This window comes from Neofelis nebulosa, chromosome 15 (assembly GCF_028018385.1).
Source record: "Neofelis nebulosa isolate mNeoNeb1 chromosome 15, mNeoNeb1.pri, whole genome shotgun sequence".
NCBI classification, from domain to species: Eukaryota; Metazoa; Chordata; class Mammalia; order Carnivora; family Felidae; genus Neofelis; species Neofelis nebulosa.
Window position 1 is genome coordinate 46,227,373 of NC_080796.1, and position 26,293 is coordinate 46,253,665.

Sequence of the window (26,293 nt, forward strand, 5' to 3'; positions counted from 1 at the left end):
AGGGCCAGGGCCAGGGCCACCCCCCTGCTATCACACAGCACTGTGGTCCCCAGGAGCCCACAGACCCAGTTTGCCCGGCCCAGGGCAGTAGCCACTGTCCTGGGGGAGACAGGTGTCCCCAGCAGGAAAGGGGTCCCGGAGGAACACTGCTTCTTCCAAGGACAGAGGCCTCTGAAGGCTCGGGTCTTGACCCTTCCTAAGGGGACTGGGGGCAAGGGGTAGGGGGAGACTGGCTGAAATTAACACAGCTCAACATGCAGCCGATCTGGAGAAAGGTGGGTTTGGGGTGTGAACCTCCTTTTAAATTCCTTTTATTTTGTAATAAATATTACTTGTACTTTAAATAGAAACATTCGTCATGGCACCGACCGCCCTCTGCTTCTCTACTGCTTCCCAGTTTCTGACCGTGTACATACAGCTTTCAATGATGTAATCGGAGAGCAAACGGAATTAGTGTTGTTTTGTATCCTTTGTGTTTTGTTCTCATTTTATCATTTTAGAAGGTGCGCTGCAGCCCATTCAGCAGGTTTTCCCTAATTTATGTGACTGCTATTCGACCCTTGGACATTTAGTGGTTTTAAATTCTTCACCATTTACAAAATATCGCTGCCATCTACTTTCTTGCACACACCTGCTTGCTTCTTTGGGGTGATTTCTTCAGCATAAATCCCCAGAAGTCTCATTATATTTCATGAGTATTCCCAAGGCGACGGGGTGGGGGGAGCAGGCAGAAGAAACGCAGAGAATGCCCCCCACCCCCTGCCCCAGGCCGCAAGGGAGGTCTTCTTAGGTACCTTAACGTAGTGGTCCTTGGAGCCCGTCACCACCAGGTCGTGCTGGCTGGCGGTCTGGGTGACCGTCAGGCACATCACAGGGCCAATGTGGCCAGTCAGCTTGCCAACGGGCTGGAACCTGCGGGTGGGGAGAGGCCCGCCGGTGGGGGGAGATAGATCAGAGGGCACCCTGGGCTGTGGTGGCCGGGTCCATCCTGGAATGAATAGATCTGGCCAGGGCACTCTCCCTCCCTCAAAACAAGATGAACAATCTAGACATAAGCTGTCCTGGGTCCCAGGGATCTTGGGGAACACGGGATCTGCATCTCAGAGCAGGGACACAAGGCCGACAGCACGGGGAAACAGAGGACCCCCGGGTCCTGCCAGCCTGGAAGTGTGGCACCCAGAGCCGCGACCAGCGTACCCACCTCCACCACGCCAAGCCCCCTGCTGCCCCCCACGCATCTCCCTGACCTGCTGAGCTCCCAGATGCGGACGGCATTGCCCGAGGCAGCATACAGCACGGTGCCTGAAGGGCTGAGGGCGATCTGGTTGATCTGATGCTCCCCCTGAGCGCTGGTGATAGCGCGGGTGGATGTGGCAGCACAGGCGTCACCTGAGGTCACCTGGCCCGAGGACCTGCCACAAGCAAGGAAAGCAAGGTCAGAGATCAAAGCGGTCCATCCACACAGGCAGGAGACCGAGCAAACCTCACTCAGACCAGGCCTGATAACCCAGTTCTTCCAAGAAGTCTTCCCTGACCGACGGAGAGGAGCCAAGCTCCTCTTAGAAGTTTCTAGTCTGACGTGGGGGAGACCAGTGGTGATAGTGCCACTCCCCGCCCAGCAGAAAAAGACGGTAAGACTCAGTCAGGGGACTGGGTTTGAACCAGGGTCTGGTGGAAAACGCTTAATCTTTCTGAGTCTCAGTTTCCACCTCTTTAAAAAGAGGTGATAATACCCATTCTATTTCCTGCGCTTCTTTGGTTTTTTAAAAAGACTACTCTTAGAGAAATTACAGGATCACAGCAAAATTGAGGGGAAGGTTTCCCATATCCCCCGCCCCCACACATCCACAGCCCTCCCCCCCTTACCAACATCCCCACCAGAAGGGTGTGTTTGCTACAACCGACAGACCCAAATGGACACATCATAATCCCCCGCCGTCCACAGCTGACCTGAGGGCTCACTCACGGTGTGAGGTTTGGACAAATGTGTAATGACCCGTATCCACCATTATAGTCTCACGCAGCAGAGTTTCACTGCCCTAAAAATCCTCTGTGTTTACTCTTTTGAAAGGATCAAGTTAAATCACAGATGACAGCTTGTAACGTGAACACAAGGGTGAGCAAGACTTCTGTTAGGAAACAATTTCACTTTGCAGGAGCCCTTGTCTCACTTCTGTCTCCTGCACGTCTGTCCACCTGAGACCGTCAGGGTCGGGGATCAGGACCAGCTCTGGCGCCTCATTTAGGCAGCTAGGTGGCCAGCGCGGCTTTGGAGACTGCTGCCGTCTGCTGGGGCCACCCTGATTCCCGGCTCCCCTTTCAGACTCACAGGGGGCCGCCCAGCACACCCCAGGGCCAGGGTCTGGGAGGCTGAGATGAAGCGAGGGGGCCAAGCAGTGCAAAGGCTCGTTCAAGTTGCTGCCCTGGACGCTGTCCCCTAGCCCAGGGATCTCACTTTGCCCCCCAGATTCAGGTCAAATCCATGTGACTATAAGGGCCTCCGTGTCCAAGGAGCTGGACTCGGCTATACTGAGTAGGTCACCATGGCTGAGTGCTGGCACCCAGCCCACCACCACGAGCCAACTCGGGGAGTACCTACGTGAGGGTCCGAATGCACTTGGCGGAGTCCCGGATGTCCCACACCTTGATGTAGGAGGTAGACACGGAGAACACAAGCCCGGAATGGCTGCAGTACTTGATAGACACCACGTTGTTGGGGTGGCCCTTGAGCGCCGCGATCTCCTGGCCCGTGACCAAGTTCCACATCTTACAGCTGCGGTCTGGAAAGGACAGGGAGAGAGGCGGGGGGGAGGGCACGTGTCCGTTAGCGGGGGCCAGGTCATGCACGCTCCCCCTGCACGGGGGTTGTGGAGGATGGGGGAGACGGTCCACAGACATCCAGAGGGAGGAGCCCTAGGTCTAAGGGAGAGAAAGATGGGCTCGTGCATGTTCACGTGGTGTGTGTGCGCACAGAAAAACCCCGGCGAGAAGCCCGTTAGAACTTTAGGCCAGGGTTTCTCAAGCAAACTCTATACATAAAGACCAGAGTTCTGTGTGTGTGGCCAAGGTGCCCTGGGCTAAAATAAAATTCTTAAGCTTTTTGGTGTCTATTCCTACAATTGCTAATAGCTGACACGATCAATGAACAAACGGCGAGCAAATCTTACGGAGAAAACCTGGAATCAACAGATCACACCTGGATTGACAACTCGGCCCCTTCTCGCCGTGCAAATGTATATGTGTATGACTGTCTTTCTATTGACAGATCTACTGCAGAACTGTTCTTTCTGCTGGTAAGACTTTTCTGATTTTGTTGCTGTGATTAAGTAATCGTGACTGTGTGAGGTCCCACTGCCAAGATCATAGGGATTTCTTAGATGAAAGTGCTGGGGTAGATGTCAGGGGGTAGTAGTGTCGGGGGACTGCGATGAGGAGACAGGGTGGGGTACCTGAGAAGCTTCCTGGAATTTCCGAGGAAGCTTCGGAAGGAAATGCTGGATGGAGCCACTAGGATGAGCTATGAGGGGAGACTTGGTCAGGGGCACCCAGGCCGGGGATCCTTGAGCCAAGGCAAGAGCCATGAGACAAGGTAGCGAGCAAGCCGACCCCACGTCCTCAACTCCTGGGGGCTCTGTGTTTTCATCTTTATAGCCCACTCTAGCAAAGGAAGCAGGGATGGGTGTGAGACCTAACCCTACCAGGCCAGTCTGGGTTCTACTCACCTTTGGATCCGGTGAACAGCAGCTCATCCGTGGCGTCCAGGCAGAGGATGGGCTTGGTGTGGCCCTCGGCCATGGAGACGCACTGCAGTGGGGCTGTCCTCGCACCCTTGGCTCCTCCAACGGGGGTGATGATGCCCCTTCCCAGGAGAGAGGGAGAAAGGGGGCACCTGTCAGCCGGGAAGACTGAGGCCGGGTTGAGTGAGGTACACAGATAAGAGGGGGCAGAACGGAGAGAGGACTAAGGCCTAATGAAGGAGACCCCAGAGACTCCGGCCAAATGCCCTCAGTGCCTGAGAGCTGGGAATAGGCTGTGCAGGTGGGGAGGGCCTGTCTGCACAACAGCCTGTCAGTCACCATCTTGAGCACTTCTGGGAGCAAACTGTGTGCTAGGCACAGCAGGAAGGAGATGTGGGCCCTGCCCATGGGGAGTTGCCATCTGATGCCCGCCCGACCAGATCCTGAGACGTAAATGCACGGACGCCCCGGCGAGGCAGGGCAGAGGCCCAAGGGCTGCACTGGCTCCTGCAGCAACTATGACTCCTCCCTGCTGCTGCAGTTAACCCAGGGTGAGGTGAGGGGTGCAGAGAGGGAGGATGCTCGGGCTGTCACCCCCCAAGCACCTCGGTGTCATCTGTCAGCGACTTCTGGGGCTGATAAATGCACGCGTGCGTGCAAGTGTGCACACATACACTCCCGCCCACCCATGAGCCCCCTTTTGGACCTGCATGGTCAGACCTGTGACTGTCATTTACAACGGCCTAACTTGATCCCTTTAGGGGTCCTCAGCTCAGCTCTGGGTTAGGGATGTCGAGGCCCCCTGGGGAATGAGGCCACATACACCTGGAGAAGCACCTCCTCGTTTCCCACGAACATTCTGGGAGGGGGAATAAGGCTTGTCCTCAGTGAGCAAAAGGATTTTGCTACGCCAGCCTGCTGGAGGTTCTGGGGATGTTTTTTTTTTTGTTTTTTTTTTTCTCAATGAGGGTCTTTTGGAATGAGACCCTGGCCAAGTTATGTGCAAGTCTAAAAATATGTTCTAGTTCTTTTCCAAAGAGAACAATGCTCCTGACAGGGATGCCGTGGCCTGTGGGCTACTGAAGTGACCAGTGTTCTTCCCACAGTGCTGGTCATAGCCCCCATGGACTCAGCCAGGCCCCCCTGCAAGGATGGCAATCAGACAGGGCCAGGTGCCAGCTGGATGTCACACACGTGAGCCCCCAAAGATACCTGCTTCGGACACTGGTTTGGGCCCAGCTGTGTGGCTGGGAAAAAAGCCCAAGACTGCTGTGGAAAGTATATCACAAGGATAACCCTCCTTAAGGTTATGAGAGAGGCTGGTAGTCTGGCTAGCTTCTCACGGTGTAAAGCCTCGCTCCCTGCAGGCAGGTTTGCAAAGACATCAATAGCCCGGGCAGCAGGTGCAGTGAGCAGTGGGCACTGGGAGAGCCGGAGGGAGCTCTCCGCCCAGCAGGAGCTCAGGCCCACCAGGTCCTAGGACATGCTCCTCGTAGTAGGGTGCTATGCTGGGGTAGCTGGAGAAACTGGCCACTGGTCATCTCAAAGCTGGGAAAGGAGGTCTCCTAGCACCCCAGGTCCACGTACCAGGAGATGTGGGCAGCAGGCACCGCCCCCCTTGCTGCTCTTCTCAGAGCCAAGGTCTGAAATGTGCACCTCACTGGCACAAGCTGAGCAAGTCACAAGGACGCTGGCGACGGCCACCAACACCTGCCCAGCTGGGCCCTACAGGCCCCCAGGCTTTCCACAGCCTTGCCCCCTCACCCTAGCCCCTCAGCAGAGCTCGGTCCCAGCCCCAGACAACCCCGGGCTCCCATGCTCTCCCCCTCCCTGCCCAGGTGATAAGAAGAGAACAGTGCCTGTGGCAAGCAACTGTGCACCCCTCCCCAAGCCCCCAGCTCCAGCCGGGCCTGGCCAGTCTGAGGCCACGCAGCAACCCTGAGAGGGAGGAACCACGGGGGAGGGAGAGGCAGGCCAGTGGGGAGGGCGGCATGCTGAGGACTCAGGTGTGCAGGCGGGAGGGGAGGTGGAGCAAGAGGCAGAGAGGGGACAGTAGAGAGTGAGAGCTGGGAAGCCAACACGGGAGACATTCTGTGTGTACCTCAGGACCTCCGACAAAGAGGAGTCGCTGTCATCAGACCTGGGGAGGGCAGAAAATTAGCTGGATTAGGGGAGAGAGGAAAACACACGAAGGGATGGCAGAGGCAGCAGCAGCGTGGAAGGTCAGAGGGCAGGTTATTCTCTTCAAGGGCAGCGGGGAGAGGCAGAGGGCAAGGGCGCTAAGGGAAGCAGGAGAGGAGGTGGGGAGGGGCCGGCCGCCAGGGGTCCCTCAGTAACAGGGTAGGAGTGAGGAGAGGGCCACGCTCCAGGGCGACGTTCAGCTCGTGGGTCATTTGCCGGTTCCAAGCCCCTGGCTGCCCCATCGTACAAGCTGGGAACACCCTGCCCTGCCCCAGCAACGTTCCTACATGCCTGAGGCCAAAAGCCATGCCTGATCCTATCCACCCCCTCCACCCCCTACCCCCGGGAGCTGGCTTCTTCCAGCGATTCCTCAGGGACTTATTTACAAAGCCCACTGTCCCCCGCAAGCCCGCTGGGATGGGCCTAGGAGCTGAGTCTATACCATGCCTGGGCCCCAAGATCTGGTCCGCTGGACAGGGCCAAGGTCTGCAAGACAACCAGGCTGGAATGGCCAGAGTCCCACCTCCATGCTTCCGGAAAAGGGACCTGCTGACTGTAAAGGTATGGTGGGGGTGGGGGCACCCCGGTGGGCCTGGTCCAGGCTCGGTATGCTCCTTCCGAAAGGGAAACTGAGCCAAGGTGGGTTTGGGGAGGGAGCAGTATTTTGACCCGGCAAGAGACATTTCTGTGGAGAAGGGCTGATGTCAGGTACCAGGTGCAAGACCTAGCACTTTCTAGCCTGGGCTCCCCTGAACAACAGCGCTGCCGCCTTCCTCCCTGCCAGGGTACAGATGCTTTTAGGGAGCCAAGAGAAGAGCCCTCTCAGAGGCTGCAGAGAGTTGGAGAGGGCTGGGGCAAGGTCCAGAGTGTAGGGAGCACAGAGAGGAGCACGGGGAGGACAGGGTCCCCCCTCTCCCAAGGCAGAGTACCACTGGGAGGAACGTAGGCTGGAGCATGTCAGAGGCCCCAGGTTCTGGGCCCAAGCCTGCCACCTTCTAGGTAAATGTCCTTGGGCCTCTTTAAACCTCATTTCCTCTTCTGTAAAATAGGGAAGAGAGTTCTCATGGTTGATTATAGTCCACGTGAATCACATATATGAAAGCAGGGTGCACAGTGAAGGCACCTTCTGAACGCACAGGATTGCTGTTAATACCCACTCGACTATCCATAGTCACAGCAGCCCGATGGGAGCTGAACACATGAGTCGGGCTGATCCTGCCATGTGAAGGCAATTAGGGAGTCCCTTTCTGCTGGGACAGTGCACAAGGGCCACTGGGACCTCGCCTGAGCATGTGTGGCAGGGAGGGAGTGGCTGAAGTGCCAGGAAGGGGCTTCAGAGAAGAATCCGAGTCAAAGAATCAGCAGAGAATTCAAGGCCCAGTTCTGGTGAGGCCCTATGGGGGAGGGGGGGGTCTGACCTGTGTGAACATCCCCACCTGACTGCCCTCTGTCCCTGTGGCTTCCTTCTTGCCCTCTCCTGAGGTCCCAGCATGCTGGGGGGTGGGGGGGGGGGGTGGGGGGAGGAAGGGTCCACAGTTAGAATAGAAAGAACAGAGACACCAGCAGAAGAGCTTCAGAGGGGCTCTCTGAGAGCCTCTCAGAGGGGCTGGAGCAGCGTGGTCAGAGTCTGCCGGCTGCCCCAACCCTGCCTGCGTCAAGGATCAGCCCACCTCTGCAGCGCCCTCCCTGGCCCCCCCTGGCTCTTACTTGTCCAGTGCTGACCCTTGGCTCTGATTACTGGTGAGACGAGAGAAGACGTTACGGTCGTTGCGGGGCCGAGTAGGAGGGGATGAAGGGGGCGTGAATCCCACATCTGTGGACCTGGCGAGTGGGGACACAGCAGCATCTGTCAGTGACCACACCCCCAGCCCACAGCCTCACACGCACACTGTTTCCTGCACCACCTTCTGTCTTGGTTCTAAGGCCTGCAGGGCGGGGCCTGCTGTGCAATGATCCCCTCCGGGTTAAGCTCCTGGTTGCCGTTCTGAAACAGTCCATCCTCATTATTCATGGCTTCTGTATCTGGGAGTTTACTTGCGCATTAAAACGGATTTGTGATCCCAAATTAACTCTCACAGTGCTTTGGGGTCATTCCCAGACATGGAGCAGAGCAGCCAAAAATTCAAGTCCCCAGATGCACACCTTCTCAGCAGAGGTCAAATGAGGCGTCCCTCTGCCTTCTTGCTCTCCTACCGTAAACAAGTGGCCTTCTTGTGGTCTATTTAGGGCCATGTTTTTTGCATTTTTGTGCTTTTCGTTGGTGATTTCACTGCTTAAAATACCCCCAAAGCATAGTCCTGAAGGGCTGTCTGGCAGATGTCTAAGCACATGAAGGCTGAAATGTGTCTTATGGAGAAAATACATGTGTTAGGAAAGCTTCATTCAGGTGTGAGTTACAGTGCTGTTGGCTGCAAGTTCAATGTTAATGAATTGACAATATATATTAAATGGGATGTCTTGAAACAGAAACACACATAAAACAAGGTTCTATATCGACTGGCTGACAAAAATGTCATGACCGGAAGCTCTCAGGAACCTACCCCTGAATTTCCCCACGAGCAGTGGTTGAGTATTAGTTCAGTGAACGAATTCCATGTTCACAGTGACTAGATAGAACGTAAGTACCATGAATACTGAGGATTGACTGTATCGTCAGGGAAGGGTCCAAGACTTCACTGTACCGCCCCATTGCAATAGCCCAACATTTCCTCGCCTTGGAAAGCTGTCATCGGGTTTGGCCTACACCCTCCCTTCCTTTGAAGGGTCTTCATGAGTTCAGCCTAAAGCCCTCAGACCGCAGCTCAAGTGTGTTCTCTCAGTTCCTGGGTGAAGTGATGATGGTCTGTGAGGCCCCTAGTATACAGATATCCATGCAACTCCTCCCCACTGAAGGCCCCCACCACAAGCCACTGGTATGGGCATCTGGCCCGGCTTTGGACTGGAGGGAGGGCTGGGAGCTTGAGCAAATCCTCCTGCCTCCCATCAGGTCGCGTGGTGGCAAGAGGTCATCTTGAGCCCCTGCCCTTCTAGTACAAAGCTGTATGACTTGGAGAAAGCATCAAAGCTCTCTGAAAACTAAGTGCATGCCAGATGACCCCAGGAGGCATCTGGTGACCAGCAGAAGTTCTGTGGGTCATAGTGCTATGAATGGCTAACCAATTAGAGACTTGGCCACCATTCTGCAATCATCTCCTGGTTTTTCTTTAAACTTCTACGCTCCTCACATGACAAGACTTTAGAAAGGGCTGAGACCTCCCAAGTACCCGTGGTTATGAAAAGGAGCTGAAGCATATCAGTACAATGACTAGTTGAAGCCACGACAAAGCCACCAATGTTGAGCTCATATCAGCCAACAGTTTTGGGCAGCAGGCTTAGCCATCCAGTTCAAGGTGCTTATGGAGATGATATTTCCTGAGCCCATGCCTGACAGGATGGGGAAGGGGCCACTGGGGGAAGCTGAATGACTTAGTCAGACCAGCCCAGATTAAAGTATGCCTGATTATCTACAGAGTAGAACATCACAGCGATTCATGCATCCAAGGACGGCAGTGACTCTGGTGCAGGTTCCGGAACATGCTCTCACCTAATGGGCTGCCCTCGGTCATATGACTTCCTTCGGGTCAGCGGTGATGTCTCCGTGGCTCGAGACTGCCGGGGGCTAGAACAGAAGAGTCCAGTGAGGCCCAGACCTAACTCCCTGCCCACCCTGACCCACATGGCTGGCCTTCCTCCTTACAAAGTACTGCCTCTGGTGGGCAGGCTGATGGTGCGTGAGACCTTGTCCCGGTAGTAGGGGTCTCGGATGGAGAAGCCCACTCCATCCTCTTTGATCTCGACAAGGGAGGCCAGGGACTTGGTGATGTTCTTGGTGGAGATATCCAGTGGGGGACCCAGGCACTCGGCCGACACAGCCTTCATTTGGGCAGACAGCTTGGGCTCACCCTGGGAACAGAAGGACGGGGGTGAACCAACTTGCCCAAACATAACAGGAGAGCTGGGAGAATTCTAAGGAAGGAAATAGTGCCACTTGGCCGATGGTGAAACCACTAATGGAAGATCCAGGTGAACACCACCCAGAGACCATCTCTCAAGACTTGTAGAGAATCCAAAGCAACTGAAAGGGTTTTACTGCCCTTATTTGGACTCTGCACACACAGAATGCCCAGACTGACCTCTTTCCTGGTCACCAGCTAATCAGTTTACCCAAAAACTATGCACAACTCACTGTTCCCAGTCTGCAGTCCCCACCCTTCTCTCTTTAATAAATTCTTTTTCTTGGTTCAGATTAATAAGTGACCCCTCACTGGTAGGTAAGCTCCCCCATTGTTGACTCCCATATTATTGAATCAATAATCTGCATGCAGAATAACTAGAGGTCTCAAGTTAGCCTTTGACTCAGAGCATGAGGCAGAGTCTGGTGGGGAACGGGGCAACTTTTGAAAGCAGGGCCTCTGGCTCTGGTGACATCATTAGGCTGTGACTCCAGCCATTTCTCCCACCTTCCACCTATCTCAAAAAGGGTTGGGTTGTAACCGGGGTTACATATCTGAGCACCTCCCAATTCCAACCCAGGGCATCTCCATCCCAGCTGGAGGCAATATTGTTGGGTCAGGGCTGGGGGGTGGGGGCAGAGCTACAGAAAGATGGGAGACCAGGCTACAGGGAGACTGGCCCTGCTGCAGCCTGTCTGCCTTCCTATAGGGGCTCACCTTGAACTTGAAATCATCGTGGCTGGTGGAGCCCTTCATGGTGAATGACTGGGAGAAGCTAAGGAAGAAGCAGAGGGAGTTCAGGATACTGAGAGCCTATCCTCTGGCTCTCTGAGCCTTAGACTCGTGGATTCCAAAGAGCCCCCAAATCTAGGCTTAGCCCTGGGACCCTATGGCAACCCCCACCCCCAGCCCCAGGTTCATGCTATGAGCTGTCCTCTCACTCACGACTTGGAAACTCACCTCCCCTCAGAGAACTCTGAGATCTCCTCATCTGTGCTGGCATAACCATTCTCTGTGGAAGGGAGGAAGGATGAGTAATGAGAGGCCCCAACAGAGTGAGGGGAGAAGGGATGGCCTCCCTCCCACACCTTACCCACTGGGATCAGACTGGGACTTCCGGAGGAGTTCTGGGGAGGTGAAGGTCCCCCCCACCCAGGGGATGGAGCTAGGGAGCACTAGAAGAATCTAGGAGCTTCGAGGCCTCTTCCCACACCCACCATACCCTGCTGCACGTTGTAGATGAGGGCCTGCAGTTCAGGGTGTGTCTCAGCCTTCTCTCGCAGGGCATCCAGGAGCAGGTGGTTCTGGGAGGAACCCGCTATGTCTGTCTGCCTCAGCCGTCCCTCTAGCAGCCGGATCTGGGCCTCCTTCTGTGCCACTTGTAGCCCCTGTGGGCAAGGAACCAGGCCAGGGGTTACCATTCCCAGCCTGGCTTTGTGGGCACCTTCATCACCACCCTCAGACAACCTGCTCCCAAGGCACCTTGGAGGGTGGCCCTCCCAGACATCACCCGTGTACCTGCTGTCCCAGACCTGGGCTAACTCCCAGACATCACCTGTGTACCTGCTGTCCCAGACCTGGGCTAACTCCCAGACATCACCCGTGTACCTGCCCCAGACCAGAGATGCAACCCCACCCTTCTAACTTTCCCCATGTACACATGTCAGGAGAGGTCGCCTTAGATATGTTCCCCTGTTATGGGCTGAGTTGTGCCCCCACCCTCCCAAATTCACATGCTGACAGTCCAACCCTCAGGACTTCAGAATGTGACTGTATTTGGAGATACGGTCTCTAAATAGGTAATTAGGTTAAAATGGGGTTCTTAGGGTGGGCCCTAATCCAGTATCACTGGAGGCCTTCTAATAAGAAGACATTAAGACACAGGCACACACAGAGGGAAAACTGCACGAGGCAAGAAGGCACTCGCTTACAAACTAAAGAGAAAGGCCTCAGAAGCAACCAATCCTGCCGACATCTTAATCTTGGACTTTTAGCCTCCAGAACAGAGAAAATCAATCTGTGTTGTTTAGGCCACCCAGTCTGTGGCCGTTTGTCATGGCAGCACTAGGAGACTAACACAGTCCCCTAAAACACAGAGTAGAGCTAAGAGCTTAGTGCGAGCAGAGCGGGTCTCCCCACCACCTTGCCAGACACTCTACATGGTGTCTGTCCCCAAAGACCACAGGCCCCAGGGGGAAGGAGGCCCATCCCCTGGCCAGCTGTCAGGGAGAGAGGACAGGAGCACAGGACAGGTTGATCTGATGTCCGAGTGTAAATCTTCCTGAGTGGAATGTGGTCTATCTGTTTCCCGCTGCCCCTGTCCTGACATACAGATACATGCTTCTCCCAGCAGACTCGAGCCCTGCTGTGGATGGGCCTGGACCAGACATGTAGGGTCACTTCTAATGGAGGCCCTGCTATGTGCCAGGCATCATGCCAAGCCCTTTGCATGCATCATCTTGTTAAAGCTACGCAGCAAGCTAAGAGCTTGCTATTGTCATCACCCCAGCTTTACAGCTTCGGAATCAGAGGCTCGGGGGTGAGGCGGCTTGCCCTAGCCTGTAAGTGACGCAGCTCAGGAGCCAGGCCTGTGTGCTTCACCATGAGGGTAGATCACGGAGGTGCTTGTGACTGCTGGGCCCCCCACCCGGGAGGTGAGCTGCTGGCCCACCTTGTCAATGGACGCCTTGAGGAAATTGTCCAGCAAGAGACGGGCTTCAGCCAGGGAGCAGGAACTGATGACCACCGATGTGTCCGTGGAGTCCAGCTCCTCCTACGATGGGGAGGTAGAGATCCCTTGTCACTGAGACTGTCCCCCACCCCCCCTCATCCCTTCTGCCTCCGCCCAGGCCAGGCCAGGCCCTGTGGGCACCTTGGTCTCCTCCAGCTGCACGATGGTGGCCTGGCAGTCGGTGATGCTGTCGTTGATGTAGTCAATGTTGGCTGCCAGCACCTCGATCTCCTCCGCCAGCTCCTGCAGCCCCTTCTCCTCCTCCGGGCTCTCAGCCTGCAGCCGCTCCCGCTTCCTCCGCAGCGCCTCCTGCAGGAGGAACAGCTCCTCCCTTTTCTGCAGGGAGGGTGATGGAGGACAAGCCTCAGGTTGCTGCTCAGCCCTGCCCACAGCTCCCCCCAGGTGGGGTCCCTGGGTCCCCCTGCACCTCCGGATTCCAGAGCAGGCACAAGGAGTGAGCAGAATGGGGATGAGAAGGTCTGATGAGCTGGAGGAGTCAGAAGTGGCAGAGGACAGGCGGAGGAGTGCAGACGGGAAGGAAGGGGAGACGGGAGCCCCAGGCTCCTTGTGGTCAGGCCCACCTTGATGAGCCGCTCCATGTCAGCCTCCAGGTTGACGATGGTCATCCTCTGCATGACGATGTCAATGATCCTCCGCTCCAGGGACTGCCACTTGAGCCTGGCAGCCTTACTGAAGCTCTGGCTGGCCCCCTTCTTCTGGAACTTCTTTCTGGGAGACAGAGGCCAAGGGAATTGGTTGGGAACACCCCCTTTCTACATTTCCCTCCCCCCTATCCCAGGTTCTCTATAGTATTTTGTAATTAAACAATGTTAATAATATGTTCTTTTGGGGGCAAATGCATGTTTTTTATCATTTTATTTCATCATGAAAAGTGTACTCTTTAATCCCCATCCCCCCACCACCTGGAAGGGAGCACTCTCAGCCTCTGTAGCTCCGTGGTCCCCCTCAGCTCTGAGCCGACAGCCATGGGGACCCGTCACAGGACCACACTTCCCCTGAGCTTGCCTCTCTCTGCTCCTGCCCCCACATTCCTGCCCGCTCTGCCCACGGAAGCCAGGGTACTGCCCGCCCGGCTCACCTGGCGGGGCGGGTGCCGTTGACGGCAGGCGCGGGGTGGTCCCCCAAGAAGTGATTGATTTTGCGGTTCCACTGGCGCACGATGCTGGAGACAGAACGGGCCCCTGATTCGGCCTCAGACGAGGTGGTACTGGCTGACACCTCAGCCCCCGAGTCCAGCATGGGTGGCTTCGGTCCTGCACGCCCCGCCACCCTCTCAGACATGGGCTTGGCCAGGCGCCTCAGTGCAGAAACCTGTGGCCAAGAAAAGAGGAACCCAGTGAGCAGGGCACCCGGGGACCTGTGAAAAGGCCCAAATTGGGGGGGGGGGGGGGGGGGGGAGGGGCCGGAAAGGGAGACTACAGGAGCTGCTCCATCCAGCGTGAGCTTGGGACTGAGAAAGAGCCAAGGGCTCTCTGTTTGGTATGAAATGAATACAAGAGACTTCCACCTTTTGAATTAAGGTCTCAGGCCTTTGGGACCAGAGCCTGCAGCCTGCCTTCAGGCCTCAGCCCTCTTGCTGAGCAAGGCCCTACAGCAGGCCTCGCACAGGATCTGCTCCATCGTGTTTGCTGAGAGAAAAGGGAAGAGCCAGGGCCACTGCCAGCGGGCACTTGTTCCCTCCCGGCTCTGGAGGAACTCAGGAGAAGGGGAACTGTGTCTCGCTTACCTCCTGGGTTTTCCTCCTCAGGACCATTTCCTGCTGCCGCTTCTGGGACTCCAGAGCTCGGATCTGAAACTGTGGGTGAGAGAAGGGGGTTGGGGTCCACACTTCAGCCCCGCAGCCTGGTCTGCCCACCTCTGTAGGTGACGGCCTGGCTTTCGGGCTGATTCCTGTGTAGCCAAAACTTATAGACAAAAGTGGACACGGAGTCTGGTTCCCCTTCCCGGAGGTCACAGTGCAGACCCTTCTCTCCGTGCAGGCAATTCCCTGAGCCTCTTCTCCACTGCACAGCAAGGGATCCGGGACTAGAGGGCTCGGGGCTGGACGCTGCACAGTTCCGGCTCTGGATTGCTGGTGACCCTGGGCAGGGTCCTGCCATCTGGGGCTCGGGTCCCCCATGCCCTGTGCCCCCCACCCCCAGACACTAGAGGGGCTGGACCAGAAGCCTGCCGTGCCCTGGCCCTTCCATGCCCTGCTGTGGGAACCGAGGGGCAGCCAGGCACACAGGGAGGCTGAGGGTCCCCAAGGGCTGCCCCGCACCTCCTGTCGCCGCTGTTCCTTCTTGAGCTGAGCAATCTCCCGGTTCCTCTTAGTCTCCACCAGCCGCCGCCGCTGCTGCTCTTCACGCATCTGCTTCATCAGGGCCACCTGGGACGGGCAGGCATGGCAGGGGTGAGGGGGTCTGGGCAGTGGGGGGCCCATACCCTCCGGGGAGCAGCTGGTTCTGGGGATGTTGGGCAGGGGTGGTGGCCCGGGGCTCAGGGGTCTGCCCCTCCTCTTCCGTGGGAGTTGAAGCTGCCCCATGCCCGGGCAAGCTGCCAGCCCAGATGTGCAGGTGCAATGACTCTGCCAGGTCTAATCCTGGCCCCCCACTTCCAAATGTCACAGCTCTTGGTGGCTTTTACCCAAACCCGGGTCCTGGGTCTGGCCCCTGGAGACCCAGCCCAGGTTGCTGGAGGGAGGTAATCCTACCTGGGTGGGGCACATTCCTCTCTCCCACTGACAACTGCGCTGCAGACAGGGCTGAGGTGGGGGTCAAGGCCACATATCAGGGCCAGGCTCCCAGTGACAACTATAAAAGCCACCACCATTTATCGAGAACATGCAATACGCCAGACATTGTTCTTGTGACAGTCACATGAGAGAGGCATTACCGTTCTCGTTTTATAAATAAGGAAGTGAGCCCCAGAGAGACCAATGACTGAGTCACAAAACTGGTAATGAAAGGTCAGAGTTTTGGCCCCGGTCATTTTGTCCCCAAACTCCAGCTGTTACTCTAGCCCCAGGGAGGACCGCATGCCAGTTCAGAGCAAAGCCAGTGATCAAAGCTTGGAAAGCCTAGAACCTGGGGTTGTCAGAGCTGTGGAAAAGGCACAGAGAGCATCATCATAGTGGCCAGAGATGACCCAACATGATAGAGAGCTTGTGCCTGGGACCTCGCGGCATCCGCCCCCTCCTGCCAAGTGCTGGTGGCCAAAGAAGGACAGGGCAATGTACACGGGGTTTTAGACACTTTCCAAGTGACAGGGTAATGAAAGTCACACAGAGCTTGATCCTTCTCTGCCACTGAGGCCTCAGACATCTTCAGGAATGTCACCAGCCTGCAGTGCCCTGAGGACAGTCTCGAGTGGAAATGGCATGGGAGGGAAGGAAGGAGGCTCCAAGGGGGCTGGGGGCTGACGAGGTTGGCTTCTCCCTCAGAGGGCAGGCCCTGCAGGGGTGAATCTATAGAGGAAGGCTGGCAGCTGCTGGGTCTTCAAGGTCAAGAATGAGTTTTTTCCCAAAGAACTGGCATTGAGCAGACAGCCCCAGGCTGACCTGAGAACATGTTAGAAGCATGTTAGAAGCTGTGTGCAAACCTGAGATGGCACCTGCTGGGGTCAGGGGTCAGAGGCTTCCTGGGGAAGAACTGTGTACCCCTAGACAGAAGCCCACCCACCCAACTTCACATGTGTGGCCAAGTTGCACAGAGGGGAAGGTCTCAGAAGGGGCAGGCATATCCCAGGCACATGGCAGTGCAGACATGGGTCACAGTGCCTGAGACCAGCATTGCTCTGTACATCTGAAGTAGGAGGCATTGTCTCATCTCCCAGGGGACCCTGGGGACCGTGGACCCCACACGGGTTCAATTCTGTGAATCACACTGCAGCGAACCGAGGCGGGAGGGTTCTTAGACACTGGCTCTCATGGCATCAGGTGAGAACCCGAGGTTGCTGCACCATCTGTCCTTCTAACAGAACCCTGGGCCCTGCTGGGGCACCCTGGGAAGGTTCTTTTCTACCTCTCGCCAGGGCTCATGAGAGCACAGTTAGATGGGCAGATCTGGGCAGCTGGCTGAAGGGCCCTGGCAATCCTGAGACTGAAATGCAGGAAGACTGGTGGGTCCTCGGCCCTTCGGATATCCTGGACATCATATTATTTCGCCAGGCTTCCCTTACGAGGCTCTATCTAGGGTCACCCCAGCTAGGATGTGCACTGGCCAGCTCAGGCTGCAGGGGCGTTAGCCAGTGAGCCTCCAGGGAGACACAGAGTGAGGACACAGATACACCGCCCAGGAGCGCCTACACAACACAAACCTTGATGGGTGCGCTGCTTCCCCCAGGGAAAAACCAAGGCCCCCTGGTCACTCCCTTCTACACCACCAGAGGGCACTCCTTGGGACCAGGTCAGGCCAGCCAACCTGAGTAAAGCAACAGCCTGGCCAGGCTGATGGAGCCCCTGGATCTGTGGCCCAGCTGAGGCTGGAGACAGAGCGTGCCCGGGAGAGGTGGCCAGGACTACCCGATGGCTCAGAGCCCACCTCCTCTCAGAATGCATCACTAGCGCATGGCCTCCTTCCTCTGCACGCAGGTCAACACGTGAGTCAGCGGTGAGGCCACAGTTACCGACGGCTCCCCAAGTCCATACTGCTGTCCCATCAGCCTGAAGCACCTTTGGTGCTCCCATTTCTGAGGCCAGCCCTCCACAGCTTGCTGGGACGGCTGCCAATGCCAGGTTTTGCGAGGGGGTCTAGCTTCAGGGCCTGGCCCAGGGCTGGGGAGAGCTGGAATGCACGAGGGGCTAAGGGCCAGGGTAGGACAGCAGGGCCAGGAAGGCCAGGGGGAGGGAGGACACGAAGGGAGCGTGGAGGTGCCGGGCCGCAGGCCAGAACAAGAACACACTCAGACACCGGAGGCAGAAGACCTGAGCCAAGAAACCAGAACTTCAGGGGCAGACTCCAGGCCCCAGAGACTAAGTACTCTGGGTGACGGCAAAGTGGAAAAGGCACCATGCCACACAGGACTCGAGTTGGCTTGGGAGGCAGAGAAGTGAGTTTGAATCCCAGCGCTAACTCTGGGTAGCTGGAAGGGACCTCTCTGAGGCTCACTTTCCCATGCACGAAATGGGAATAATAATAGGGCCTCCTTCATGAGGTTCTCCTGAGTACTTAGTATGCTCATGCATGTTAGACCACTAGCCTAGAGCCTGACCACAGTAAGCATTCAGACAACAGTAATGATTATTATCACTGTAGGCCAAGGCCCAGCACACCGGCGATCCTTCACATGTACTTGGGAGGACTGGGGGCAACTGTGGCGCAGTTTCCTACCACAGGGGGCAGTGTTGAGCAGCGTCCCGCGAGTTCCTCCCCCGCCCCTCTACTGGGAGAGGTGGCTTCACCCTGCGCGGTGAACCCGGCTCAGATGACAGTGTCCAGGGCCAGGACGGGCTTGAATTACGCAATGCTGTGCGTCGGGAAGATTTCCACGCTGATCGCTAGGGTTATTTTTAACACAGTAAGTGGATTGATTCTAAGAGGACGTCACACGGCCACCCCTCAGCCCTGCTGCTCACCCCCTCGGCCCCTACCTTGGCCTTCTTCATCTCAGCCACCTCGGCCTGCAGCTTCTTCAGCTCCCTCTCATAGCGGGACTGGTTTTTGAGCAGCCGCGCGTGCTCCTTCTGGGCGGCCTGCAGCTTCTGCAAGTCTCGGTTCATCTCCCGCAGCCTCTTCTCATAGTCCGCCTTGATCTTGTTGGCCTTCTCCTCCGTGTAGCACTCCATGGTGCCTGAGAGCAGCAAGAGGCGGCTGTCAGTGCTGTGTCAGCTTTGGGCTCAGATGGTGGGCGGTGGGGGGCGGGAGCGGGAGCCCGGGTTCTAGTCTCACTGCGGGACCCTGAACAAGTCACACGCTTCTGTGCACCTGTTTCTTATTTAAACAATGAGGGGATCAGACTGGAAGATGCCAAGTCCCCTTCCTGCTCTGACTTTCTACTGGACCTGGAGGGGGTGTCTGCATCTCGAGACCTCTGAGCCTCCTGGGAGGGTCCTGGGGGCCACTCCTGCTGGCTTGGCTCTGACCCATAACTGGAGGAAAGAACCAGACCAGTGGGAAGGAAAGAGCTAGTAAGAAGACAGTGATGCGGGCCAGAGCAGAAGGAATAAACTGATTTCTCTACCCTTGACCTTTGCTGCCCGGAATGCCCACAGGCGTCCCCTTGGGGATGTGCAGCAGCTACTTCAAACTTAACAGGCACAAGACCAGACTCCCAATCTCTGTCCCCCTCACCCCCGCAGGCTTCCCCTTCTCAGTAGATGCCATCACCATCCTTCCAGAAGCTTGAACCCTGGAGACACTTTTGGCTCACCTTACGTCTTCTACCCAGTCAACAAAAGCTTTTTTCTCTACCTAAAAAATGGATCCAGAACTGGACCACTCCTCAAGCCCATGTTGTCTAAATCCTCTTTCACCACGGTTATTTATTTCTTCTTCGCTGTCTTTATTTATTTCTTCTTTGCTTTTTTTGCCCCAATGATTCACCAGAATCTTTTGTAACAGTTTCTAATTAGTCTCAAGCTACCACTTTCATTCCCCTCCACATCAGCCAGGGTGTTCTTGTCAAAATGCTTTTATTTTTTTTTTTTTAATTTTTTTTTTCAACGTTTTTTATTTATTTTTGGGACAGAGAGAGACAGAGCATGAACAGGGGAGGGCCAGAGAGAGAGGGAGACACAGAATCGGAAACAGGCTCCAGGCTCCGAGCCATCAGCCCAGAGCCTGACGCGGGGCTCGAACTCACAGACCGCGAGATCGTGACCTGGCTGAAGTCGGACGCTTAACCGACTGCGCCACCCAGGCGCCCCTCAAAATGCTTTTAAAATCTACATCACATCGCTCTCTCCAAACACCACACCCTCCCATCTCCCTCAGAGAATAAAGCAAGGTCCTTCCAGTGACGGACACGACCTGGTCCCGTCTTTCTTGTCTCATCTCTTGCTACTTGCCCCTTTCACCGTGTTCCAGCTGTCTGTCCCTTGTCGTTCCACCAACATGCCAGGCACACTCCCACTTCAGGGCCTTGGCATCTTCTGTTCTCTGCCTGGAATGCTCAGCCCTGTGCTCATTCTGCGCTGGCACTCTCTCACCTCCTTCAAGTCTGCTCAGATGTCACCTCCTCCGTGAAGTCTTCCATGACCATCCGTTATAAAACTCTAACCCACTCCCCAACACTCCCTGACCTCCTTCCCTGCTGTATATTTTTTTCTTGGTACTTATCAGCATCGGACATGTCACCCACTCTGTTTACTTATCGTATTTACGTCTGTCTCTGCCCATCAGAATGTACACTTCGTGATGCAGGGATTTTGCTCACCCCAATATCTCTAGGACCTAGAACAATGTCAGCTCTATAAGACAGAGTCAACAAATGTTTGCTGAATCAGTGGATTAATGAGTGAAACAGTAATTGAATGAATTACTGCTAAAAAGCAGTATAAAGAAGACAGAATGTGACAAGTAGGTTTGTAAATAGGTTCGAAGGAAAATGCTCCAGGAACTGAATGCAGAAAAAAAGCTGAGGAGCATCAGGTCTATGTGCCTAGGGAAATAAAGGATTCTAATACCAAAGATGCCAATAAAAGAATAATAAATGTAAAATGTAGCACGAAACTAGGGTTAGACCTAAGACATTGATGACAGTGGGTCAAAGGGCCACAGTCCACGGGTCAGAAGCCCTTGCCCAGGAGACCAGGTAAATCCCACAGGTGCCAGCTGCTGGGCGGGGCTTGTGACAGTGGAGGGAGGGGCCTCAGGGGAAAGCGAGGGCAGGGTGGTGGCCTCACTGAGGTTCTGCAGCACGCGGTCTCGCTCCAGCTGCGTGTCTCGGATCTTGTTCTGCAGGAGAATCAGCTTCTCCTCATACTGGTGCTTGAGAGTCTGCAGCCGCCGCTGGCTGTTCTCCAGCTCGTCGATCAGTTTCTGCTTGATCTCGATCTCGCACGTCAGGTCGGCCAGGTCTGCCTGGAAGTTCACCTCTGTGGGGGCAGAGACAGGCTCAATCGAGTTCCAGGGGCTTAGGGCCGGATGGGGGCGCTGGGGCTTTCCTTTGGTCAGCCGCGCCCAGTTAGCGAGCAGAGGCTGGAGGGAATGATAAGTCCCATGGTGGGTAGGGGCTGCCGGATGGGGTGACACATTTGAAGACCAGCCTCAGAAATTCGAGGTTGGCCCAGGAGCTGGGGGGGGGGGGTGGTCTAGGCATCCCACCACCCCTGTTGTGCCCCAGAGGCCGTCTACCTGTCATAGATGGCATGGGACCCAGCTGGGGTGGAGGAGGAAGGCTGTGCGTCAGGAAATGGCAGCAGGGCAGAGCTGACAGGGTGGGTGCCCCCACTTAGAGGAGTGGGTTTTGGCACCGGCCAGACCTACATTCAAGGCCTGGTTCTGCATCTGCCACGCGGGGGCGGGGGGGGGGGATCTCCTAACATCTGTGCACGGGGTTGTAGTGAGAACTGAACGATCCAGGCCAAAGGTCAGCAGTTCCCGGCATATAATGAGCGTTGCCATCCTTAATCACTACTATTGCCTTTGTTGATGGTGGTGGTGGTGATGGCGATATCACGTCTGGGAGTTCCGGGCCCTGGACATCCACACTCTTTGAGAACTCAGTTGAGGCCTGACCCCCTTAAGAGGGGCCTGACCTCCCCTCCCCGCCCCCCCCTCCTCGGGGCATCTGGCTCAGAGACTTGAGTCTGGAAGGTCCGCGCAGTTTCTCTGGGCCCAGGGCTGACAGGCAGCCCACCCCGCGCACCTACTACTCCGCGTGTCGCTTCCCCCTGCCCCAGCCCGGGCACACGCACCCTTCTCGTCAGGGTCTGAGTCCGAGTCCACCAGGCTCTCCTCACTGCCCGAGTCCTCGTCTTCATCCTCACGCCCCTCCTCCTCCTCACAGCCACTCTCGTCTCGCTCTTCCTCCTCCTGGGCACCAAGCACCATTAGGGGAGGCCCGCGGACCCTCCTCACTTAGGCTGGGCCTTGCCTCGGGGAGGGGAGTCCAGAAGCAGAAGGAGTCTGGACAATGCCCCAGGCGTGTCAAGATGGTGGGGAATGGGGCAGACCAGGCTCAGGGCCCCTTGTGCCCACCCCCAGTCCTGAAAGAGTACCACCTGACTCCCCCAGAAGCCTGAGCAGAGCCCCTTGGGGACAGCCTCCCCACCTGGCCTCACCCGTTTGGAATGAGGTGGGGGGCTGAGGGATGGAGAATGCCAGGGCAACCCGTCAGCCATACAAGGAAGCTCTGGGATCAACTCAACCGGAGGCAGACCTAAGCCCCTCTCCCATCCTGCCAAGGTAGCCAAATGGGGACCCCTCTGCTCAGTAGGGACACAGGAGTGAGCACGTAGAGGGGAGGGGACAGGGATGGTCCCTCACCTCCTCAGCTTCATTCTCGTCGGTCTCCTCACTGTTTTCCTGTTGGAGTTTTGCCTTCTTTTTGAAGGCCTCCTTCTCTGGACTGCCCAGGAGTGAAGGGTGGGCCAGGTTAGCTTTGAGCGTGTGGTGGGGGGTGGTAGGGGTAGGAAAGGGCAGGAGGATGGGGCTGGGTTCCTGTTCTGCAGAAAATGTGGCTACTCTTCTCTACCCCCAATCTAGAATTAACCCTGGGTAATCTCCACCCTCCCTCTCCCCGGGGGAAGGTGCAGCATTAGAGAAAGGAGAGTGGCTTCTGCCCAAAAGCCTAAGCAAAAGTGCTCAGAGACTTCCCAAGTAGCCCTGGGGCAGCTCCCCGCTAAACACAGGCAGGTGGCAGGGCTCCTGCAGAGCCCACCGGGACATGGGGGCTCCCCACTCACCTCTTTCTCCGCTGCCTGACCTCCTTCTTCTTGAGCCGCTCCAGGTCCTGCTTGGCCCTGCGGATCACCTCAGAGGCATCCTCCATGGAGCTGGCCGGGCTGCCCCCGAAGGCGGGAGCCCCCGGAGATGCACCCAGCGAGTAGGGGCTCCGAGCTGAGGCCCGAGACAGGCTGCGGCGCAGGGACTCATTCATGGCCTCGCTCTCCAGGAGCTTCGTCCTGCGTGGGGAGAGTAAGTGGTCGGGGCCAGGTGAGCTGACATCGCCCTGGGCTCTGGCCCAGCCCAGGCCCTCTGCCGTTCCCAGATATGCTGGGGCTCACTCACCGCAGCTCCTCAATCTCCCGGATGTAGTTCTGGATCAGAGCACCAATGGCCTCATTGCCATCACCTGGAGGGGGAAGGGGGCAAGGAGAGGGCAATAAAGAAGACAAGGAAGGGTAAGGACTTGCGGCTCAAAGCTGGTGGTCTTTTTTTTTTTTTTAATTTTTTTTTTAACGTTTATTTATTTCTGAGACAGAGAGAGACAGAGAACAGGGGAGGGGCAGAGAGAGAGGGAGACACAGAATTGGAAGCAGGCTCCAGGCTCTGAGCCATCAACCCAGAGCCCGACGTGGGGCTCGAACTCACGGACCGTGAGATCGTGACCTGAGCTGAAGTCGCCCAACCGACTGAGCCACCCAGGTGCCCCAAAGCTGGTGGTCTTGTACCTGTGCGTCCGGTAGGACAGCACACATGGACCTTTCCCAAAAAGGAATCCACATCAAAGAAAGATGCGTACATGTGCACAGATATACACAAGCACTGTTGGTAAAAGCACGAAATCGGAAACAACCGAGGGCCATCCACAGGCGCTGCTGCCGATGATCGGCACATATGGAACACTGTACAGCTTAAAAGAATGAAGTAGATTTATATGTTTAATAAAAGATCTCCAAAACTTAAGGCTAAGTGAAAATGGGAAGTCATAGGACAACACATACGATCTCACATACAGAAAAAAGGCAGTATATATTCACACACACATATGTGTGTACGTCCATATGAATACATAGCCACACTTGGAGCAAAGGTATGGGAAAATATGGGAAAATGTGCCCAGAGCTACCTCTAAGAAGTAGAGAAGACACAGAATGGAGACTTCAGTGAGAAGAGATTTTAACCTCTACTTTATGCATCCATGTTAAGCAAGGAAGACGTATTCATGTATTACTTGTGTCATAAAAAAAGGTTTAAAATCAATTGGAGGGGCTCCTTGGTGGCTCAGTCGGTTAAACGTCCGACTTCGGCTCAGGTCATGATCTCACGGTTCGTGGGTTTGAGCCCCACATTGGGATCTGTGCTGACAGCTCAGAGCCTGGAGCCTGCTTCGGAATCTATGTCTCCCTCTCTCTCTGCTCATGCTCTGTCTCTCTCTCAAAAATAAATAGACATTAAACAATTTTTTTAAAGTAATAAATAAAAAAACAAATAAAATCAATTGGAAAAAAATGCTTAAATGCATCGATCTGTGTGTGGATTGGTCGGCTAGCCCAGCCTCCCTAATGTCCTAGGGTGGGTATGGGGAGAAGGAGCCCCAGCCTGTTGGTGTCTGAGCTGGCCTGGTGCACCCCAACTTACCGGCCTTGGCGAGGAGCAGATTGGCCTCCTGGCTCATGAGATGGGTGACGCGGTTGTTGATGGCATCGATGGCCTCCTGCATGGCCTTTACCCGCAGACGCAGCGCCCCATTCTCCTTCTGCAGCATGGCATTCTCCCGGAACAGGTCACTGTAGCCCTCGGCACCGTCCTCTCCGATCACCCTCTTGCCCTGGGAGGAGGGGCAGGCAGGGGGTGGTCAGGTGCCAGAGCACATAGTGCGGGGAGGGGTTGATGATGCACATAGCAGTGCTGCTGGTCTCCCCCTGCCTCACGTTTTCTAAAACATAGCTCCTGTCTCCCAATACTCTCCTTGACAACCAGAAAGTCCAAATTCTATAGCCAGCCATTCCAAGCCTCCCCTAATCCTACCTTGCCTTACCTTTCCAGCACCTACCTTCATATCACCATAAGTGCTAACCCGAGGGCCAAAACCTCAAAGGGCCCAGGCAGTTGGCATATATGAGTAAATTAGTCTGGGTACAAGACAACAGGGAGTGGTGGGGACTGGAGCTAACAGAGTCACAGACTCAGTCTAAAAGGGGGCAGCAATATGCTACCCCAGCCAACTTAGTGCTCTCTGTTATTAGATCTTCAACTTTTTCAGGAAAAACTGAAATTTCCTGATTTTCAGAATGGCAGACAACAAAGCTGTATTCTTTTAAAACAAAGGGCAAGCCAAACCAAAACCCATTCGTGTACCAGATGCAAGCCACGGGCTACTAGGCAGCCACTGATTTTGCCTCAGTCATGTGGAATTAGACACTTCCCCAAGAAGCACCCATTTTTTCCATCTCTGTTCCTTTGCACATGGCTCGTTTGCATCCTAGAACGCCTGGTCCACTTGCTTTTGATGATATCTCATTCACTTTTCAAAATCCATATAAAAGGCCCCCGTCTCCACGCGGCCTTCCCTGACTGACCACCTGAGCGAGTAGGGCCAGCTCTCTCCCCTGCCCTGCCCCCAGGCACACTGGACTACTCGTGCGGTCCCCATCAATTCTTCTTCTGTACCAAAGTCTAGGAGTCTCATCTGGTCCAACGTAGCCTTTTCAGCGGACATGAAAACACCCAGCAGGGCGTCCATCCTGTGCTTAAGAGCTATGCAACAGAAGCTGAGTTCCCTCCTTTCTTTTAGTATGCTAAAACCCTGGGGGCTCTGACCGTGCTCACTTCACCCAGGGAAACCCCCTGTGCACACCGGCACAGAGCCGATACTCAGGACGTGGTGGGGACAGGGTGGGGAGGTGGTGGCAGGGTGCGAGGGACGCTGAAGAACAAGGGCCCGCCACGCCCAGGAGTGTGCTCACCGCCTTGTACTCCATTAGCTCCATCTGTAGGCGCGCGATCTCAGCCCGCAGAGCGCTGATCTGCTGGCTCGTCTTGTCCTGGTTCACCACCACCTTGTTCTTGATGTTGCGGGCCCGATTGGCGTACTTGAGCGTGTTGAGCGTCTCCATGAAGTCCCGGTCTGAGGGGCTCACACAGGCAATCATGATGGTCTGGCTGGGAGGGTGCAGTAGGAGAGTGAGGTTCGAGGGGGACAGCCAGGACCCCAGAAGCATCGCCTCAGGGCGCAGCTCCCAACCCATTCCTCTACTGTCCTAAGGCCCTAAGGCCCTGGGCATTCACCAGGGCAGAACCTGGGATGTGGGGCTCCGGACCACCTGGCCAAGGGCTTCCTTCCAACGGTGGTAACCCACAGTGAAGGCGGCTGGCAGGTTGTGATATGTCACCGCCAGTCACAGCTCTGTGTCTGCCTAGTAGTTCCCATCCATTACCCCATTTGGGCTCTGTCACTTTGAGACCATCTCTCCCGGTTGCACAGACAAAGAAGCTGAGTCTGACCATGTTGGCTAGAGGTCATACGGCATCTTGAGGCTCCTGTCTCCCAAGCCCGCAGCCCACAGTAGGAAGGCCTCCTCATCCACAAGGTCCTCATGAATCAAACCCTCACATCGATATTCTCCAGGAGGTTCCTGCCTACCCTGCCCCTTCCCTGGATGTTGGCTATAGGGTACCTGTTGCCTCCCAGCGAGTCCTGGAGGAGCCGGGTGAGCTTGGAGTCCCTGTAGGGCACGTGTACCACCTTCTTGCTCTGGTCCCCCAATGCGCTGATCACATTGCCCAAGGCCAGCTGCGGGAGACAGACCCTGGCAGTTGGGAGGC

General features: G+C 55.9%; 1 protein-coding gene across 7 annotated transcripts in view; it reads right to left on the reverse strand.

The window, feature by feature from the left end:
* KIF21B (kinesin family member 21B) overlaps positions 1 to 26,293 on the reverse strand; it is a 50,602-nt gene that overhangs the window by 6,262 nt on the left and 18,047 nt on the right. For 5 of the 7 annotated variants that reach the window (XR_009254501.1, XR_009254500.1, XR_009254499.1 and 2 more), the window contains exons 7-32: positions 26,146 to 26,261; positions 25,435 to 25,630; positions 24,107 to 24,296; positions 22,814 to 22,877; positions 22,489 to 22,707; positions 22,070 to 22,151; positions 21,499 to 21,616; positions 20,485 to 20,676; positions 18,232 to 18,431; positions 14,923 to 15,030; positions 14,389 to 14,457; positions 13,741 to 13,973; positions 13,223 to 13,370; positions 12,783 to 12,977; positions 12,582 to 12,683; positions 11,133 to 11,298; positions 10,871 to 10,922; positions 10,628 to 10,685; positions 9,655 to 9,860; positions 9,502 to 9,576; positions 7,626 to 7,739; positions 5,839 to 5,877; positions 3,723 to 3,859; positions 2,600 to 2,780; positions 1,248 to 1,412; positions 795 to 912 (exon numbers count right to left, since the gene is read on the reverse strand). Coding sequence is in view for 2 of the 7 variants with exons in the window: in XM_058702107.1 (XP_058558090.1) it covers positions 795 to 912; positions 1,248 to 1,412; positions 2,600 to 2,780; positions 3,723 to 3,859; positions 5,839 to 5,877; positions 7,626 to 7,739; positions 9,502 to 9,576; positions 9,655 to 9,860; positions 10,628 to 10,685; positions 10,871 to 10,922; positions 11,133 to 11,298; positions 12,582 to 12,683; positions 12,783 to 12,977; positions 13,223 to 13,370; positions 13,741 to 13,973; positions 14,389 to 14,457; positions 14,923 to 15,030; positions 18,232 to 18,431; positions 20,485 to 20,676; positions 21,499 to 21,616; positions 22,070 to 22,151; positions 22,489 to 22,707; positions 22,814 to 22,877; positions 24,107 to 24,296; positions 25,435 to 25,630; positions 26,146 to 26,261 (3,543 nt within the window). In the remaining 5 variants the exon portion in view is untranslated. The remainder of the gene's footprint in view (positions 1 to 794; positions 913 to 1,247; positions 1,413 to 2,599; positions 2,781 to 3,722; positions 3,860 to 5,838; positions 5,878 to 7,625; positions 7,740 to 9,501; positions 9,577 to 9,654; positions 9,861 to 10,627; positions 10,686 to 10,870; positions 10,923 to 11,132; positions 11,299 to 12,581; positions 12,684 to 12,782; positions 12,978 to 13,222; positions 13,371 to 13,740; positions 13,974 to 14,388; positions 14,458 to 14,922; positions 15,031 to 18,231; positions 18,432 to 20,484; positions 20,677 to 21,498; positions 21,617 to 22,069; positions 22,152 to 22,488; positions 22,708 to 22,813; positions 22,878 to 24,106; positions 24,297 to 25,434; positions 25,631 to 26,145; positions 26,262 to 26,293) is intronic. The other 2 variants (XR_009254502.1, XM_058702108.1) reach the window with 1 other exon arrangement.